Source organism: Ziziphus jujuba, chromosome 1 (assembly GCF_031755915.1).
Source record: "Ziziphus jujuba cultivar Dongzao chromosome 1, ASM3175591v1".
Classification (NCBI taxonomy): domain Eukaryota; kingdom Viridiplantae; phylum Streptophyta; class Magnoliopsida; order Rosales; family Rhamnaceae; genus Ziziphus; species Ziziphus jujuba.
This window is the reverse complement of record NC_083379.1, coordinates 45,620,894-45,641,792: the sequence shown is the minus strand read 5'-3', so window position 1 is coordinate 45,641,792 and position 20,899 is coordinate 45,620,894. Positions and strand designations below refer to the sequence as shown.

General features: G+C 32.6%; 3 protein-coding genes across 5 annotated transcripts; 2 read left to right on the top strand and 1 right to left on the bottom strand.

The window, feature by feature from the left end:
- Positions 1 to 1,577: 1,577 nt before the first annotated feature.
- Positions 1,578 to 5,252, top strand: LOC107409224 (uncharacterized). 2 transcript variants are annotated; one of them, XM_016016661.4, is made up of 7 exons: positions 1,578 to 2,147; positions 2,615 to 2,750; positions 3,244 to 3,325; positions 3,634 to 3,809; positions 4,337 to 4,474; positions 4,549 to 4,688; positions 4,815 to 5,252. In XM_016016661.4, exons 1-7 carry the CDS (start codon positions 2,030 to 2,032, stop codon positions 5,078 to 5,080), a joined length of 1,056 nt encoding a protein of 351 aa, XP_015872147.2. In that variant the 5' UTR covers positions 1,578 to 2,029; the 3' UTR covers positions 5,081 to 5,252. The 2 variants fall into 2 exon arrangements, with proteins under 2 accessions (XP_015872147.2, XP_024924572.2); XM_025068804.3 differs by lacking the exon at positions 2,615 to 2,750.
- Positions 5,253 to 5,698: 446 nt separating this feature from the next.
- Positions 5,699 to 7,634, top strand: LOC107409272 (probable histone H2A variant 3). Of its 2 annotated transcripts, XM_060811391.1 has the most exons (3): positions 5,699 to 5,950; positions 6,037 to 6,196; positions 7,175 to 7,634. In XM_060811391.1, the coding sequence occupies exons 2-3, from the start codon at positions 6,086 to 6,088 to the stop codon at positions 7,469 to 7,471; spliced, it is 408 nt and encodes a 135-aa protein (XP_060667374.1). In that variant the 5' UTR covers positions 5,699 to 5,950; positions 6,037 to 6,085; the 3' UTR covers positions 7,472 to 7,634. The 2 variants fall into 2 exon arrangements, with proteins under 2 accessions (XP_060667374.1, XP_015872198.1); XM_016016712.4 differs by having other exon boundaries at positions 5,700 to 6,196.
- An 832-nt stretch (positions 7,635 to 8,466) lies between these two features.
- LOC107409343 (uncharacterized) lies at positions 8,467 to 13,970 on the bottom strand. Its single transcript, XM_025072901.3, has 7 exons — positions 13,063 to 13,970; positions 11,842 to 12,149; positions 10,919 to 11,653; positions 10,234 to 10,362; positions 9,763 to 9,966; positions 9,239 to 9,439; positions 8,467 to 9,039 (listed from the first exon to the last, which is right to left on the bottom strand). The coding sequence occupies exons 1-7, from the start codon at positions 13,325 to 13,327 to the stop codon at positions 8,917 to 8,919; spliced, it is 1,965 nt and encodes a 654-aa protein (XP_024928669.1). The 5' UTR covers positions 13,328 to 13,970; the 3' UTR covers positions 8,467 to 8,916.
- Between the last annotated feature and the right edge of the window lie 6,929 nt (positions 13,971 to 20,899).

The following is a 20,899-nucleotide window of genomic DNA, read 5'->3' as shown; positions in this document are numbered from 1 at the left end:
TGCGATCTTTATCTCCTTCAAAACTCGATCTTTATTTTTGTTATTTTGTGCTTCTAATTAAGCTGGGGACCTTGGTCCCACACCTATACATATACACAACACACAGATTCAATTAAATCATAAAAATCAACAAAATCACAAACAAATGCGGCATGACATTATCTTTTGGAGAAACCTCCACCTCATGTATAGGAATTTAAGAGTAGGAATTGAACAATACGCCTGGTTAATTTGCCTTTAGTAATTGTGATTTATGAGAATCGAAAACATTGATATTTTTTGGTTAATTTATATTATTTGTCTACTTATGGTTAAGTAATCTGAGAAGATAAGGTTAGCTGCATTAGATCACCTCTAACGCAAGCATATTTTCTTAAATCTTTATCTCTTTTTATTTTCATGACCTGAGAGTTTTGCTAACAGTTACCGATTACATATATGTACCTCTTAGCTTTCAATTCATGTAACATAAAGTCCATCTGTTTAATAATAAGTTTTTTTTTTTTTTTTTCAAAACGAAAAAAATTTATGCTTAAAGATTATTAATGGATTGAAAGAAATCAAAATTTGCTGTCCATACAAAATAAATATCATTAAAATTAGAAACTATGTAAGAGTGATTCTATATTTTTATTTTTATCATTTGTTTATTTAAAACTCATTGGTCATTGATTTAACAAGTCAACATTTAATATTCACACTCTATTGCACTTATTTATTTTAGAAATTCAAAATAGAAGTACTATTTGATTGTAAAGAGTCAAAATTATTGCCTATGTTCAAAATATTAATATGAGATTCTCTTCGTTTAGTACAAAATAATATAATGAAAACACTTAATATCGTTAAAATAGTATAAAAACTGACTTAGCATTTAAACGTACATATACAATATTCAAAGTTGAAATTTATTAATGAAGATGCTTCTAGAGAAATAGAGATATATAAATATTCATGGACTAAAGATAGTTTTTAGTTTGAATTTTTAAAACTAAACATGATGCCAAGAAAAATGATGGCTTTAGATTTATAAACTCTGAGCTAAGGGCAATTTCAAAATGTACATAAGAAAAAAATTAAAGGGAAAATTACTAATTGGTGCATGTATTCTTTCAGTTTTAAAGGATTTCAACACATTAATTTATGGATCAAATAGATATTACTTTTTTTCTCATAATTAGTTCATACGGTATTATAATCCCATGTCAAGTGCAACGCTTTTGATGAAGAGGATAACTCTAATTGTTGAATATTTTTATTTATATAATGAGAGTATGGATAATTTGTAGTATTCGAAAAATAAATAAATAAAAAATGCAGCACTTTTGATGGACTTTCATGGCCCAATCCAATACCAAATAAGTCCATGAGGAAAATGTCGAGACGGCTTGGGCCTTATGGAATCCGTCGTCGTTTAAATTCTAATTAAACTACAGGAAACAAAATGTCGTAAGCTTCCAAAAAAAACGCCATGGATTTGTGTACCGTTCACTTCAAAAAAAAAAAAAAAAAAAAAAAGAAGCACTCTTCGCGGTTTTGTTGGTTTCACACTATAAAACCAGGCCTCCGCACCATGAGCTGCCCTGCTCTTAGCCCCCCGGTTAATAGCTCTCTAGCTTTATATTATCTAATTATTATTACTATTATTATTATATATTATTTTTCTTTTTTCTTTTTTTCCTTTTTCTTGTTTTTTCTGTAATTTTTGTGTTTTTCATAGTAAATTTCCATAGGATTAGGAAGCCAAAAATCCCCACGAAAAAGAGAATCACAATTGGTTCTTGCTCGCAATAATTTTATAGAATACTAAAATAAAGCTAGGAAAAAAAAAAAAGAATTATTTTTTTTTTTGGGAATTGTTTCTTAGCTTTTCATTGTGAATTTTTGTTGTATTTTGGTTTTTGAGTAATTTAATCGGCCTCATCTGGTAAAAATAGAAAGAAAATAATAATAATAATAATAATAATAGTGTTTTTGTTGAATTTTGATCTCTAGGGTTTTTGGGGTTCTCAGAATTTGTTTGTAAATTATGGACAAAAAGAAGGTAGTTGTACCACTTGTATGCCATGGTCATTCTCGGCCAGTCGTCGATTTGTTCTACAGCCCAATCACGCCGGATGGGTTTTTCCTCATCAGTGCCAGCAAAGGTATGGTTTTCAATTTTGGAAGCTTTAGAGTTAGGTTTCCTTTTTTAGATTGCTATAATATTATTTTGGATTGATTCTCTTATTGTTTTGAATTGGGTTTCCTATAAATAGTTACTTAAGAACATGTTGTACTTTGGTTTTTATTACAATTTGTGTGCTTAATTTATTTTGCATTGTGTTTAGATCGGATTTCTTTTCTGGACTGAAAGAAAAATTACATTTCTTTCTTTGATTTAGTATTATCTGGTTGATTTATTGGTGAGACAATAAGATTTGAGTTTTGATTAGTTTGCAGTAAGGAACTAAAATTTTCCATTAACACATTGTCTCTGGCGTTGGGTTCTCTTCAAGTGTTAGTTTAACATCTTAATGATATAATACATTGTCTACTATCAAAAAGAAAATAAACTAAAATAAGACATGCTTAGTTCTTTGACTAATATTTATAGTGCCGTTTGGAAAAATAGATTCCAGTCCAATGTTGAGAAATGGGGAGACTGGAGATTGGATTGGGACATTTGAAGGACATAAAGGTGCTGTATGGAGTTGCAGCCTGGATTCTAATGCCTTACGTGCCGCATCTGGCTCTGCAGATTTTTCGGCGTATGTAATTAGTTCATTCCTTTTTAGTGGCTTGTACTTTTCAACTTCATAAGTATTGAGTTTAAGTACTTTAGATTATTCCTAGGAGGTGCTGTTGTCGGAAAAAAAATGGTTAGTACTGATTGCTATTTGTATGCCATAAAGCATTACTTAATTTGTGTGGATTTGGTATAGTGTGCAATTTTAACGACCACAAAATTAATACTCACTGGGTATGATATAGCTTGATTTTTTATGCATTATACTCTGAAATATGGCAAATATAGACGCCTAAAATGAATTGATAGCTGTATTACAATTCTTGGCAATTACTACGTACTTTATTATATAATACATGCTTGGACAAAAGCACCCATTATATTTTTTGGCTTTTGATTTTCTATATCTTCACAAATGTGCTAATGGCATTAAGTTGTTCTCCACTCAATTGCTTATTCTCTTATTGCCAGTTGTTTTATTCATGAGATACATCGTGTCTAAATTGTATGTGCAGAAAATTATGGGATGCATTGACTGGGGATGAATTACATTCTTTTGAGCACAAACACATAGTTCGAGCTTGTGCCTTTTCAGAGGTATGCTAAATCGTTTCATTTTTGTAAAGCATTCCTTTCTTTCTTGTATCTCGTTAACTTTAGGCTCTTAATCTATGTCTCATAATGAATTCCTTGAATGCCTATCACTGCTGGTGTTTTGGATGTTAAGAAGGTTACGGTGTCAAGAATGGGGATGCTCAATCAATTTTAACTGAGATTGTCATGTTGACAATTAGAGGTGCCGAATTAGTAATAATGGCATTTCTAATACCTAGACATGAAATGATATAGTTCTGAGGGATATTTATTCTATGCGTGTAGTATTCAGTGGACTATTTTTCGGACAGGATACCAACCTTCTACTCACTGGTGGAGTTGAGAAAATACTTCGTATCTTTGATTTGAATCGTCCCGATGCACCACCAAGAGAAGTTGACAATTCTCCCAGTTCAATTAGAACTGTTGCATGGCTTCACAGTGATCAGACAATATTAAGTTCTTGTACAGATATTGGTGGTGTGAGGTATGCACTGCCATTTAAAAAACTATTTTGATATTATCTCATTTGAGGATGCAGACACGGTAAGAAATAGATCTAACATGCTGTTTTTGGTCAACTTATAGAATAAATTTAGAACAATGCTTGGCTTTTTGTTGCGATTGGATATTGAACTTGTTTTGTATGTGTAACTTGACATTTACTGAATTTGATAAGTTCCTTGATGAATATTTTAATGTATTGCCTGTGTGATCTGAATGTTATGTAAACTGATTTTTAGAACCTAGCCAGGATAAGTTTATCCCATTGTGAGTGCGAGTGGACCCAAAGCTTGTTTACTATCTCTCATGATTCTAGCTATTGGAAACATACAACGTTATGAGAAAAGATCATAATTTGCTTGAAGTTCTTGCTCAGTAGGGCAAACATGCTGCACTAGCTGATGCAAATTCTAGTATCGTATTTGCACTGAGTATAGAAGTACTAAATATGCTTTCTTTAGATTCTTTTTTGGCTGTGTCATCACTGTCATCTCTTTTTAATGACTACAGATTATGGGATGTGCGAAGTGGAAAAATTGTTCAAACACTTGAGACCAAGTCACCTGTAACAAGCGCTGAAGTGAGCCAGGATGGTCGTTATATAACTACAGCAGATGGTTCTACTGTTAAGTTTTGGGATGCAAATCAGTAAGTTCTAAATTATGTGGTTCTACACACCTGATAGTTTCACATGAGGTCTAACTTTATTGTTCATCCTTCAGTTTTGGATTGGTTAAGAGCTATAACATGCCTTGCAATGTTGAGTCAGCCTCATTGGAACCAAAATTTGGCAACAAGTTCATTGCTGGTGGAGAAGATATGTGGGTTCACCTTTTTGATTTTCATACAGGAGAAGAAATTGGTAGGTGTCAATTTAAAGAAAGTGGCTAGAGGACATATTGTATGATTGCATGTTGTTGTTTACCCTTTTAGAAATTTTAGGACGGTGCTGTATGATATATGACTGGATTTGGATTGTGGTTGGTAGGATGCAACAAGGGCCACCATGGTCCTGTCCATTGTGTTCGGTTTTCACCTGGAGGGGAATCCTATGCATCTGGATCTGAAGATGGAACCGTTAGAATATGGCAGACAGGCCCTGCAAACAATGATGAAAATGATACACAAAATTCTGGGAATGGGCCAACGGGTAAAGTCAAGGTTGCTGCCGATGAGGTCACACGTAAAATCGAGGGCTTTCATATTGGCAAAGAAGGAAAAAGTGGAGAGAAAGATAAAGCAGCAGATGCATAACTGGCCTTGAGATTGTGTTGCAGCGACTGTTTTAACTTCAACTTTGTGTTATGTGGCTATAGGCGAGAAAGAAAAAATGTAGGCCGTTTAATCATGTAGCATTGTTATATCAATTATATTAACTAATTTATGTTAACAATATGTTTTAATTAAGTTTACTTTTCTTGTGTTATTTTTTTTTTTTTTAAGTGAGAATGTTTGGTTTGAAGGATCCATTTGTGGCTTTTACGCTTATGACATTTTTATTTTTTATTTATTTATTTTTTTTTTTGGTTGATGAATCTGTGGCTTTTACACTTCTTCAAAGAGATATCAGACAAATAATTCTATGTTTTTGGTTGAAAGAGGTCAACAATTATTTAAAAATAGCTGAAAAATGCAATGTTTTGGATCACTTAGAAGTGAAAACGGGTGCTGAAATTGTTGAAGAACAGCAGTTTGATGAACGTTGTAGTTTCCATATTAAAAATATAAGCTTTTGCAAAAATCTTTTTGGTAATAAAAACTTTTGCATAAATAGGTAAAGGTGCTCAAAATAAAATAAAGGTGGTCACCCACGGATCGTCGTCACGTTATTGGTATTTTATATACCAGGCATTTCAGGATATGAAGATGGAACCATAAGGATAAAAACAAATTGAATAAAAAATTGGAGGAGGAGGAGTTCAAAAAAGTTGGAACTTGGGTTTGGTTCAGCTTCCCTAGTTGTAAGCGTCCCACTTCCATGAATGTCGGATATCCCTAAGAAAGCAAAAAGCGGAAGGCAAATCCGTGACATCGTAAATAAAATCTCAAAAGAAGAACTTCTGTTGGTAAAAGATTCCGAGGGTGGTTTGGTCTTTTTACAATTTAAGGTGTGGAGCGGCTCAGGTCATCTTCCTCCTCCTCCTATTTATTTATACTGTCTCTGTCAGACCCAGCTCACTCTGTGTTAACTCTTTAGATCTCTCTCTCAGTCTCTGCTCGAATAATAATTAAAAAAAAAAAAACCATTTTGGCGGGAAAATGTCGGGGAAGGGAGCTAAGGGACTGATAACGGGGAAGTCCGCCTCCAACAAGGACAAGGAGAAGGACAAGAAGAAACCCGTCTCTCGCTCCTCTCGTGCTGGCCTCCAGGTCTCTCTCTCTCTCTCTCTCTCTCTCTCTCTCTCTGTATCTTTATGTTTTCAATTAATTCTTTCTACTTTTTACATTTTATTTTCGCAAAATTGGTGGGAAACAAAAAAGAAAAATGGTTTATTTAGATTAGGGGTTAACCTAAGCTTGATTATTTCCTTGTGTTTTTCATATGATGAAAGTAGATTCTTAGTTCTTACATATCAGAAAATGAAAACCAAAAAGGGAAAATTTTAAATTACATAATTGCGGATTCAATTTTTGAAATTTTTTTAAAATAATATAAATAATAACAATAACTTATTTATTTTTTGTTTTAAAAATATAACAAAAAATAAACTAGAAGATTATTATTATTATTATTATTTATAAAGAGGTTATATATGTACTTAGTTTGGTGAAAACTAAAGCTTATTGTAAAGTTGTTGGGTGGTTTTGGTAGAAGAATGTAATGAGAGGAGATCAAACATTGGCTAGGCTAAATGGCTTTAAATCCTGTTACATGAAAGATTAGTAATCAATTTGGGGATTGGGGTAAAGAAAGTTGTTGAAAAAAGAGATATGAAGTTGTAAGTTGAAGATCAATTTTTGTGGGAGAGTTGTGTTTGGCTATCATTATTCATTGCATTTTGTTCTCATTCTTCCTTCAATTGAAAGGAACCTAACTTTTTGTAAATTGTGGAAAAGTACCATTTCAGGGTCTAAGACATTGTCTGTCTGCCTAAACCTTTGAAGTTAATAAATAATTTCCATTTACTCAAAGTTTCTAGACCCCTTTAAGGCTTATCTTTTTAGGAAGAAATTTTTCTGAAGTGGATGTATTGGAATTCATGAGGTAAAGTATTCTGTTTGCTGTTTTGTACTCGTATTATTGATGGTAGAAATATAAGCTTGGTTGAGTAGATTCCTGTGTGAAGTACATGTTGTTGTTTCCTAATGTCAATGCAATTTTGTCGTGTTACATATTTGCTGCTGCAGTTTCCAGTTGGCCGAGTGCACCGCCTATTAAAGCATAGGGTTGCAGCAAATGGAAGGGTAGGAGCAACAGCTGCTGTTTATACTGCAGCTATCTTAGAGTATCTAACAGCTGAGGTGTTGGAGTTGGCCGGAAATGCATCCAAGGATTTGAAAGTTAAACGCATTACGCCGAGGCATTTGCAGTTGGCGATCCGTGGGGATGAAGAACTTGACACACTCATTAAAGGAACCATAGCTGGTGGAGGAGTTATACCTCACATTCACAAATCACTAATCAACAAATCATCCAAGGAGTAGAAAGTTAATAAACTAATTGAAGAAAGCTATAATCCTGTTAAAGATCCTCGTTATGCTTTTGGTACTTGGCCGTTGGTAATTTGATTGACAATCTGTTTGTTTTTTATGGTTTATAACCAGATATCATTTCCTTTTCAGTTAAGGCACTTGCATAGAATAGAAAGCTTATGGGCATATCGATTCTACATGTTAAGGCCGCGAATAATGATAATGACTAGGCTTTCTGGAAACTGTTTTGATCTACAAAACTGCATCTGATCTTGCTTTCTGAAACAAGAACAAGAGGTTTAAGATGCTATACTTCTTTGGCTCCAAAATTTTACACAAAATCGACAAGGATCTTGGTGGTGAAATATTTTACCTCACCTATAAGTTTAGAAGCTATTAGAATATAGCAACTTGGTTCTTATTTATAATTGCTTAACACTTAATTAAAAGGAACACCATTTCATCCCAACTATCGGAACAGCGTGTATAAAGTTTAATTGCAGTGGTACAGGTACTTGCCACTAATTCTTAATTTTCTGTGTTTGGCTAATTTAATTGAATTTAGAATTTGAGAATTTTAAGTTGTTTAAAATTTTTGGAATTTGAATGAGAGGAACATAATTCGAAATTTGAAATTTTGGACAGAAGAGTGTATATATATATATATATATATATGTATAATATTTTTTATATATTGAACTCCAAAAAATGTACTTAAAAGGATTCATTTAGTACGTGTTAGTAATAACTCTGACAATTTTTCTTGTCAGATCGTATGTCTTTAAATAAATAATTAAAATTTACGAATGGTCATTCAATTAAAATTATATTTAATTATCCTCTTGTTGGGCAAAGAAAAAAATTGTTAAATTTAATTATTTACGAATTGAATGTTGAATTATACAGTTTTGAGTCCCTGTAGTCAAACCGCGTCCATGCCCAAAAGACCAAGTTATACTTGTAAAATAATTATCAAAAGACATAAAAATTGACGCAGATAGAAAGAGTAATTCAAAACACCATGCTCAAACGCATGCATGCATTGTCAATCTGATAAATTTACAATGTATGTTATTTTCCATCCCCTTCGGTGGAAAATAACACTGCTATCAAACAACAATTTATGAAAATCAACATTTCCAAAGAGGAAAAAGAAAATAAAATAAAATATTTGAAAAATACATGGTAAAAATGCTCTAAAAACCCTAGAGAAAGGTAAGGCCCCAAACTAGCAAGTCAAAAATACCCAAAAGAGTTGACTTTGGTCTCCTCAACTTGGGCCGCCTGTAAAAAGGAAAGAAAAACAAAAGAACAAAACGAAAAAAGAGAAAAACCAAAAAAGAAAATCAAAAAAAAAAAAAAAAGAGAAAGGAAAGAGAAGAAAGAAAGAAGAGAAAAAAATGGAGAAGCCACCCTACAGGATATAATTCCTATTTATAAGTTAAAAAGAAGGTACACTATTGGCTATGCAAGTCTTGTTTAAACAGTAGTCTGCTTAAAAAGGGTGTTATAGCCGCTAGTAATGCCTTTGGACACTCTTCATGAGGAAGGTGGCCACATCCGGATATCGCAACCAGTCTCTGCAAGGCAAGCCAACATTAGATTAAACTCTTTAAATTATATTCAAATAATTTATCTAGAACACTCCAGCTTTACACAACATTAGATTAAACACAATTTATCTGGGCTCTTCACGCACCTAAAATCTAAATAGGATGAGAAGCTAGATAAACAGTCTTAGCAAGTAGACAATAGCAAAAAGAACAATAAATTACTCACAGAATTTACAAGTTTTGAAGCCATAGTCTGAGAAGATTTAAGGGGAACAAGCGCATCTTCAGCTCCTGCAATTATCAAAACTGGCATGTCTTCTATTGCCTTCAACAATGACTCTGCATTTTGCTGTGTAAGGACTGTCTGATGAGACAGTCTACCTATCTCATGCAGTGCTTCATCCCATCCCTCCACACAAAGAGGAGCCTGATTGAAAACAAAACAATCAAGCAGAAAAGTCAAGTAGCTTCATCTAAGCTGGAAAATGGTTAATTTGCCTCACGAAAGCATATTTTAGGTGAAAGGATTTAAACATAAATAGTTGCAGGAGATGAAAGAGAAAGGCTAGATATAATTTCAGTTATGACCCAAGAAGGATGCTACACCATCTTGAACCTCTTATAACAGGGGAGCCACATAAATCTTGAGCCATGGTTTTCTTTGACTGCAATTTCAGCGCTTTTATTTCACTGCAATTAACTTTGACTCTTTTTTGTTTTCAAGGTGTTATATGATATTCTTTTGCATACCTTATAAAGACTCAAGACTTCTGTCGTTAACTTGGTTGCATCATACCATGCACGCCGATTCACCACCTGGGTTATTTCTGTTCGAAGTAAAGGACGAACCAAGTGCTTTTTCCCAAGTGCAGTGCGCATGAGAATCCTCGCAAACCCAGGAACCACCTCTCTTGACAAGCTAACGCCTAGCAAAACCACTCCTTTAACCGTAATCTGGATGATTCAAAAAACAAAGTATAATGAGAAGTTTAAAATACTCGCAGAACATTTTAACGGATACATGCTGTGCAGGACAAGAATATGATTTTTATGTATATTTCATGCCAGAAGAAATTAATAAAGAAGCAATCAACTAAAAGCAACGATATTGCCCAAATGCAAAATAGTCAGGCCTCTACGTCCTTTCCATTTCATTTTTGTAAATTTTGCACCAATGATCATTAGATGTCTATTCATGGAAAACCAAGATGGCACACTCACATTGAAAGAACTCAAAGATGATTTAACTTTTTTTGCAGCCATCAAAGCCAAAAGGCCTCCATCATCATGACCAACAAGCACCACCGAAGAAAACCCCATCTCAGAGCAGAAAGAAAGAAGCAGGTCAACCTGAAGATATCATTTTTGTTAGATTCTTATGTTATAAACAGTGTTAAATCCCAATTTAGAGAGGATGAAAAATAGACAAGCTATGTTGTTATAGACTGCAAAGTGACTACATAAATAAGCAGCGAAGATACAATTGCCAGATCAAAATAACATAAGACACCCATTCTACACATATATGCTGGAGTGAACCACTTCCAATATAATTGATTCTAGCATGAGTTCCTACTTCTTGTCTGGTTTGTTTAATTGATACAAGATAATTCAAAAGACCTTTCAGTCCACGAAATTTAGTAAGCATTTTGAAAATTTTCTTTTCTCTTTTTTTTTTTTTCCCCCATCTTCCCACCCATCTACTAATACAACCAAAAAATAAAATTCACTTAAAATATGTACCACCTGCCACTAAAGAATAGTGTTAGTGGCTCTCCTGTACTCATCAGATGTAACTCTGACCCTAAACTGGGCATGTTCTGTGTGTGCTTGCATTAGTGCACCTCAATCATTGGTAAGAAACAAAGGATTCTAAGGAGAAAGCGGGATAGGGTTGTAATTTTACTTGACTTTCAAGCATGTAAGGATTTGGCATTTCTTTTTCCTCCCAGTCCTCCCTACGAGGCCTTGATGTCAGTCCCCAGCCAGGTCGATCAAAAGCAGCTACTGTACAACCAACCTGCCTAGCCAGAACCCCCATCACATGCCTCCATGAGAAGACTCCTCCACCAAACCCGTGCACTAAAACAATACCAAACTGCCCACCACCTTCCAAGTCTTGCTCTACAGTCCCAGAATTAAATTTATGCACATCATCTTCTTCACCAGCACCATCCAGGCTCAAGACAGGAATGTCTTCAGAAAGAACAGGTGAAACTGTTGATCCCTCCAATAGTGGAGCATATAGAGATGAGCTGTGAAATTGATTGCTATAGCTCCTATGAAGACTAAGATGGCTTTTTGACAGTAAATTCAATGGATGCTTTTCAGGTTTTGGCCTTCCAATAGCCATTTGAGGGGAACTGCAATTGGTATCAGGTTCGAGAAAGGTAGTTGAGGATAATGAACGAGGTGGAGACCCTGGTAAGCTATGCTTGTAATGGAGAGTAAGCCCCTGGCATGTGATGAATAAACTGTCAATATCAGCAAGTACTCTGACTGGGAGTTCCCCTTCATCACGAACAACCCCAAAAGGCTTTCGCTTCATTTCACTATCACTTTTTGGGGTTTTTCCTGCAGAAGGAGTGGGAGATCGTGGGACTTTCTGGTAGCCAGTGAAAACATTTTTACATGAAAGGACCTGTTACAATCATAAAAATAGTTATGGGACACAGATATAGGAGCTCGCTCAATTGCTTAGAAGTTCTACACTCAGAAACAAAATAAGAAAATGAAAAATAAAGATCCAATTGACTGAAGCCTTCAGTCACCTAGAATAAGCAAATTGTAATGAAATATTAAATAAAAGATAAATACATGAAAACTTACCGATTCTGGGTCAACTCGGTGAAATAGGAGTTTTCTTCTTGCTCTGCAGCTTGTTCTATAAGCAACCACAATATGTCCAAGGGCAAAGACTAAACACGAGAGAAACAAGACAGGCATTCCCCATGACTTCTTTAAGTGGAGCCTCCGCCTTGAGGGGGAAGATGAAGCTTCGGCCTCAATTTGAGAATTTACAGTAAAGACACAGGCCTTGACTGAAAGAAGAAGAATTGAGACAAAAGAGCATACAGTCACAGTACCAAGATATGGACCGTGTGAAAGAGCAGGGCCATCGCACATTGAATAAACACCTGTATCATAAATATATAAATAAGCAATTATATATTTATATATATATATATATGTTCTTTTTCTTTCTTATCTGAGAATAAATGAGCACTTAAGAATGAAATGGGACTTCAAATTTCTGATAAAACTCGTATGGTATAACGATTCAGCATACAAAATAATTAAAAATTCATGTCTTTAAGTTGCATAAAATATTTGCTCGAACTATCACACTGCTCCTAAGACCAAAGATACAAGTATCTTCAGAAAGTCAAAAATCTAACTTATCTGTATTGTCTGCTGAAAAAAATGTGGTAATTTTCTAAACATTAACATTCTTGGAGTTTCAAAAGTCATGGACCTACAATAATAAAGAACAAAACGCAAAACTAAACAGAGAAAAAAAAAATCCAAATACAACCATTACAGCTCCAGATTCTAACTTCCCGATCAAACAAACCAACATCATGGAGAAACCATACTACACAATTTAATTTCGTCATGCTATTTCAATACATTCAAAGCAACCAAACATAATATTCAAAATTTTTAATTATAATAAAAAATGGTTTGCTTCAAACAGAGGGTGTCGTTTGGGTTCAAAGGTTACGAAAAAGAGAGTTTAGGTTTATATATATATACACACACATTTTAAAAAATTAAAAAATAAAAAACCCTGTTTTCATCTTTCTTCTGGTGTCCAGGCTCAAAATGTTTACTAAAAAAGATGAATAAAAAAAATAAAAAGTTTGAAGAATATTGGATTGGCACAATTGGACCAAACAATTCTGTTTTCCAGAGAATTAAAAAGGAAAATTAAGCAATTTTCAAATTACTTAGGAAAACAAAATCTGATAATTGAAATTCTTGTAAAATAAATAAAGGCAGTAAACAATTTAGAGGAAGGAGAGAAGCAAGTGAACAAAGGAATCATACAAGTAATGATGAGAGATCTGACAATGGAAACGAGAGGAATATCTGTGAGAGAGCTTTTGAAAGCGTATCGATGCAAATGCTCCTTGAAGCCATAGCACCTAACACACGTGAAGCTGGAGATCAAAACGCACGGCACCAGCACGTCCCCTAAGGCTACGAGGACCGGCAACGACGAGACCAACAGCGACACCACCATGGCCACCATGAAGAACACCGTCCGTACACACCTGCGAAGCTTTTCGAAGAAGAATCCTCCCTTCGCCATTTTTCAAACGATGATGATCCCGTGACCTTTTTTCTAAAAAAAAAATAAAAAATTTGCTCGCTAGCTCGCTCCTCCCTCCCTCCCTCACTCTAGATACAGAAACAATTTCCCGGCTCCGTCTGATCGGACGGTCCTAAACGCTTAATATATGGTTCCAGCGCGAAGGAACTGAAACCAAAACAGAATCCGAAACCCTAGCCGGCGGGAATGACACGACGTTTTCCGACGGCGGTGTTGGGTTGCCAACCATCTCCGGCGACGCCGAGGGCAGAACGGTCAATTCACATGGTAGAGAACATCATGTACGCCATGAAAATGGACCGGGGCTAGGGCTTCAGAGAAGTCTCAAAGACAGAGAGACAGAGAGAGAGAGAGAGAGAGAGAGAGAGCGAGAGAGATAGATATAGAAAGCTAGAGAGAAAAGCTTTTGAAAAATCAAAAGCTTTTTTTTTTTTTTTTTCTTGTTCCTGAAACGTCCTGTTTTCCAATTTGAAATTGTCTTTTAATGTATCTCTGTTTCTCTTTTTTTTTTTTTTTTTCTCCGTCTTATTTTTCTCTATCTACGGTTTGTTCTACTTTATTTATTTATATCCTTATTTTCACTTTTTATATATTTTTGGTGGACTTCTTCGGTTGCATCGTAAAACAAACTGCATTGCAAGAAATTTTAGAATAATTTATCTGACGCCTCTTGATTCAGCCTGTTGCAGACCTGGCATTGCCCTTTTTTCTTTTTCTTTTCTTGGACACAACCACCCCTCTTTACTCCATACAATTTCAGTTTCCGTTGACTCCATTGCCCTTCACTTTTTTTATTATTACGGTAACACCTAATCTAAGGATAATGAAGATTTACAAGTTTTATATAGATTTGGACGTAAAAAATATATCAAATGAGTCAATTAAACTTGAGAAATTATTCATGTTAGTATTTTTTGATAATGTTATATTTTTATCTTTCATGTTAGTATTTCTCTTTTCTATAAATAATATTTTTCTTTTGAATATCTACTATATTTAATAACTTTTGTCTCATAGTTTTATTATTTATAACTTGTTAGAATTTTATAATTATCAAATATGGAAACATACGAAAGGTTCCTTGAAGCTTTTAATTTTTTTAATTAAAGAAAATATATTAAAAAAAAGTGCTTGTGACTTTGTGACTAACATTTTTGAAGCATATACATTTTTTTTTTTTCACATGGATTATAACATAGTAATAAACATTGAGCTAAATCTACAAATACTACACATTCTTGAATTAATGCAAAACGAATTAAAAGAAGAAAGCTTCATGAAATAGTATAGAAGATTCAAAGATACAGTTATAAGTAATTTTAATATGTAAAAGCTCATTTTTACCTTATTTGGTTAAAGCTTAAATTTATATAAGCTAATCTCTAAATTTGGTTTTTCTAAGAAGCTAATCTTTTGATTTAGTCTCATTATTTAACATTATGGTATGTGTTATTATATCCAAGAAAAAAGATGTATATGTACCACTTTTAACTACCAATATCTTATTAAGATATAACCAAAAAAAAATTTAATACAAAAATAAAAAAAAACTTCAGTATCGTTTTTTGATGTTGAGTAATGTTGGCTTTTGGTAAGCCTCTAAAAAATAATAATAGTAATAATAATAATAATAATACCACCTTATGAGATCCATAAATACTTATTAAAACAAAAAAAAAAAAACACCATATAAGTAGATTTACCCATGTGGTTGTAACTGATGGTAATAATTGATTGGTAAATTTTCAAGATCAATTTGTAGTATTCAAAATTTTAGCTGAACTAGTTATGATTTGCCTTTCAATTTGTTTGAAATTTGAAGTTAAATATAAACATAACTGATGGTAATAATTGATTGGTAAATTTTCAAGATCAATTTGTAGTATTCAAAATTTTAGTTGAACTAGTTATGATTTACCTTTCAATTTGTTTAAAATTTGAAGTTAAATATAAACATAGTAGCATTAACTATCAATTATCTTTGAGTCCGTTTTCCTTTTTTTGGTAAATTTATATTTTAGTCCGTTGGGTATGTAATGATTACCAATTATTATTTATATTTTTTTATTTTCGTTTATTTGAAACATTTGTGGTTTAATGACCAACTGAGGAATTCAAATGGCATTGCCACTTATTTATAAGTCATGTCCCAATTGAGTTTCTACCCCCCAAAAACAAAAAAAAAACAAAAAAAAAAACAAATTGAGGCATTATTTCCATTAAAAAGAAAAATGTTGTGGCATTATTTACGTTTGATTCATTTTAATTTGGGTGGTCTGCTCCAATATTATAATTATATATAACAAAATAAAAATAAAAAGAGAATTCATATTATAAAATAAAAAGAAAAAAATTGAGAGAATGAGAAGGAAAGGAAGGGTAAAATGGGAAAGGTAAATATAGAAAAAATAGGGGAGAGCGGCGATGGAGGGAAATGGAAAGGAGTTGGGGAAGGACGCAAAGCGAGAAGCCCGAGAACGTGGCCGTTAAACGGTGGAGATCGTGGTCGGGACCAGAAATGTAAACCCAAACCTCCTTCAACCCCACTCGCATTGGGTCACGTCACCATCACCACCTCGTTATATAGGGCAGTGAGCCTTACCTGGTGGGTCTCACTCCCTCCTCGTCCTTGCTCGCCACGTGGCACCCCAGGACAACCTGTCCTCGGCCAGCAACGGTCGGCCTTTCAAATAAAATAATTAATTAAGAAATTAAACAACTTACCAAAATTATAAAAAACATGAAAAAAAAGAAAAAGATTTTTCTGTCATGTCGTAAAACGTAATTGGTGGGTTTATTGGGGTCCATGATTTTTCGGTCGCCCGGAAACGAATCGTTTTACGTTTTTTTTTTGTTGTTTTTAGCCGTTTTCTCGGATTCCTGATCGAAGACAATGTTTTTCAATTTCCAGGCTCACATAAGCGTGTCAGATTTTGCTCAGCTGGTTGAGCATCCCTTTTTTCGCTTTTGTCTTTCAACGCCATGCAAGCGCAATTAAGCACTAACCGGTTTTTATTTTTTATTTTTTTATTTTTCTTTCTTTAATTTATAAATTTTACTTAATTCCATCCACTTGAAAAGTTTATATATATATATATATATATATTATTGTTATTATTTATAAATTACAAGCATGGGACTATGAACCAAAAGAAAATGTGAGTCAATTAGGTTGGTAGGTAGTAGCCGTGGTCATGTGTTGATTTCTTAACTGGTTTTTTTTTGAATTCTTTCAGACCAAAAGTTAATGTTCACATGGAGTCTATGACTAGCTTTGTTTATATGTGCTTATTAATTTGCTTAGTTTTTGAATTTAAAATGAGTATGGATAATCTTTCTCTATTTTTTATTCTCTTTGAATCCAATAAATCATTAAAACATTAGGAAGAAACAAAAATAACACGATAAAGACGTAGTACGATAATTAATACTTCTTCTTTTTGAAATTTCAGCTAATTATAATAATGTACATTAATGATAAAGGACTTTCATAACTCCGGAGAGCAAACAAAAAACACTCCTATAGTATTTAGGTTATGAGTTATGTGAAGGAAAGAAAGGAGCTGTTTGGTATGCTTTATTAATTTCTGTCCATTATTTTAAATAAAAACAGTTGGCAAATAAATAAAAATGTTGGAGTACCTGCAGAGACAAATAATAATATATATGTTAGAAAGTACATTGTCTAATTTATTTATAAATTAAAAATTTGCACAAGAAAACAAGTAAATAAAAATTTGACCAGCAGATCTCAATCATAAGGCATATATTGATCTTTGACTTTAGTAAATCTTGAAGCTGCCTTGCTGGTTAAGCTGCAATTGTGCTTCTAAAACTAAAAATAAGGGCATTTGGTCTGATTATATATAGTTAATAAATATTTCTGGTATGCTAATTTTACCCCACAAAGGGACTTTTTTTTTTTTTTGGCCTTTTTGTGAGTAACACGTTTTCTCTTTTATGGACGAAATTGGAAGCATAAAAAAATAGATGTGACAAAATTAACTAATTTGTTGCCACATAAAAAGATGGCAAACGCTTTTCATTAATTTGGGATTTATCAGTATTCCTAGAAAATTGAGTAGTCAAAATGTGGATGTAGCACGGGAAAAAACAAAGGTAATTAGACTTGCGATGATTTAATGTAATTTGAGACCATCAAGAAATTAATGTTACCAAAAAAAAAAAAAAAGAAGAAGACTTTTGAAACGGGCATGTTTTGGAATTTCAAAAGGAGGAATTTGAAAACATACATATTTTTAAAAAACTGGTTGGCAATTGTCTTTTGGGTTGTTCTTAGTTGGAATGCAATTGAAGACAACCTAACAGATTTTTAGAAGCTTTTCTCTGACTAGGAGTATTTTGGATTTGTTATTCGAATCATAAAAAGGATATGGATAATGGAACCATTTCTGTCTCCAAAAATAAAAAAGCAAATAAACTTATTTAAACATTCTAATCACAAAACACTTGAAAAAAAACAGTCCCAATATTGAGTATAGAATTTGAGTTCTAAAATCTGGGTTTATTTCTCAATCTTATATTACAAGGAATCGAGGTTAGGAAAGCTTGTTTCAGATCATTATCCGTCTTTATTACTATTGTTTTTATTAATTGTACGATTGCTCCTTTAATCTTAGTTTTTTTTATTTTTTTTATTTTTTTTAGATAATTTTTACGAGTCAAAAGAAATTGAATCTTTTCCCACGAATAAACATTTGTATGAGACAAAAAAGAAAGGAGAAAAAAAAAATAATAAAGTGAAATTAGACATGAAAATGATGACATAAAGGCCACTGCAAAAGCATGTTTTATTAGTCATGCAGTCTTTTCAAGTCAGCAGGTTGCTGATGTGTCACATGGACCCTCCATGTTACTGCAACAAACTAGATAATTTAAACAAACATAGATTCCACCACAGTCCAAAAGAACAAATTAAAAAGGATCAGTACTGCTCTTTCTTTGTTTCCCAGATCATCCCACCTGAATACTTGTAGTGAGAAAGAGGGAAATTTTTTTGACAATTGAAAGTCCTTTGTTGGAAAGGCTGGTGGAGGAATTCCCATTGGGGACCCAGCTCTATAAGAGAGAAAGATTTGGAGAAAGAAATTTGCTTGGAAAAAGTATAAAATGGGGTGGGCAAGAGGATAGAGTTAGCATGTTTAAATCCCACTATACCCCATCAAGTATAAAATGGGGTGGGCAATTTTGATAAATGAATAGAAATCATTAATTTCCCATCACAAGAAATGAATTGTGAAAGGAATTGGCATGTCTTTGTGGAAGCTCAACTTCACAATTTCACCAAAATCTCTCATAATTATGCATTTTTATCAACAAACAGTGGATGATGATGAAAAAAACCTTTCAATTGATTATGATGGGCTGTCAAAAATTTTTTCTTTTTTTTTTTGGGGGGAAATTCAATTTACAATTTGGAATTATATATTCAACCAATAACTGCTGTCTACTTGTTTGGTTTTGACTGGTTAGCCATCAATTAGTGAACCTTAAGCAAGTTGTACAAGTAAAAATATATAGCTTGTTGGTGGATTCCACCTTTTGATTTTATTAGTTTATTTTGTTGTTTGTAAAAACAAGTTGATAATGGAAATTTGGATTCTAAGTGTTTTTTATTCTCCTGTTGACTATAGGCTTTTTTATTTTCATTTTTAAAATTTTAGAGCATTTTGATGGGATTCTTTAAAGTAAAATAGTATATTTTTTATAATAAAGATTATTTTTGAAAATAACTGTTAAAATTTGAAAATACTCTCCAACAAATTTTTTATTTTTAATTTTTCTTATAAACATTTAATATTTTACTTATAGTTAGTAACATAAAAAAATATGTTACATTCAATTAAATAAATATAATATTAAAATAAATAGTATTTTTGATTTTCTATATTTGAAGAATCAAACCAAATTTTTATATTAAAAAATCAAAATAAAAAATTTATTATAATTTTTTTTAAATATTATCTTTTTAAAATAAAAATAAAAATATTATATTTAAAAGGTCCATTAAAATGCTCTCAGGGCCAACTTGGACTATTAGATGAGAATAATATCATATGTCCTATCCTACTGCTGATAATGCCTTTGGGAGCAACTATTTTATCATTGAGAAGTAAATTTATTTATCTTGCGTTGGGGTATGGTGTCCTTTGCGTTGGATATATATATATATATATATATATATATGTATATACATATATACATATATACATACATATACTTTTTTTTTTTTTTTCTTAATGCAAAGTTAGCCAGGATTATGGATATGGGACAAATTGAACAAGGATTACTTTAGTAATGCAAAATAATTAACAGCGAATTTATTTATCATATATAGCTCTCCAAACAAGTAGAAGACCAACTGTCCCAAACCTAATCTTTTTTTTTATAATTTAGTCCAATTGTTAAGATATAATTAGATGTAGAAAGAATGTGATCCCAACTTCAATATGTACTCTAAAAAAAAATTAATATTAATTATAATTAATAATATATTAGAGGTTTCCAAATTGACTAAAATATAAAACAAATTCATTCTCTCTCTCTCTCTTTTTAATCTAAATTAAAATACAATTTGTATAGAGAAATCGCTGCAGTCCAATGCTTCTAAACTTTGGTAGTGACATACTACAACACACCCCCCCCCCCCCCCCAAAAAAAAAAAAAAAAAAAAAGACCTTGGTGGTGACATGACCAACCAGGGTACAAAGCCTCACTAAAATCTATTCTTTGATATTCACTTTGGTTATTACAAAAGCTTTTTTTTTTTTTTTTTTTTTTTTTGATACTTTAAATGAGCAAAGAATCAAAAATGAGAAGCTAACTTTGTAAATTGTACATGGGAATCTAACCTGCGTTTGAGTGGTCCTTGCTGTCTCGCTGCCAAGGAAGCAGCTTTGCAGTCACCAACGGTCACATAAAAATAAGAAACCCCACAATTGCACTTATTTTGCAACCATTGTACTGTTTTTTACCCCTTTGGATTTTTGCTTTTGAACTGGTACTCCTTAATATTCCAGTTTCGATAACAGACACAAAAAATTTTTAAACATGTATTTTCACTGTCTAAATTCTAAAACAAAATCCAACTTTCTACATCTACGGAATTAATTACCATATCATATTCTAGTGCTCTGATTGTTACGTAACCTAACTATCTTCGTCATTCTCTATGTAATTACATCAATTATTAGTTTTCTTTATTACTATATAATATATAAGTTTCGTGCTTAACTCAACAATGTTCCAAAGAGACGTTTTGTAAGAATTTTTGTCTATACATGTCTTAATTTAATTAAATACATGGGGAAAAGAAAAAAGAATATGTGTGCTTCGTCAATTTATTATCATTAATTTTCTTCTGGGCTAAAAGTACTTTGTCAATTTGAAAAGTCACAAAATGCCACGAATTAGCCGTTATATTTGAAAGTTTGGATTCTAGAAGATTTATGATGGTTTGAAATCTTAAACTTTCTTATTTAAATCTTTTGTCAGTTCGAGATTGTTAAGCCACAACACTTTTTTTATTTT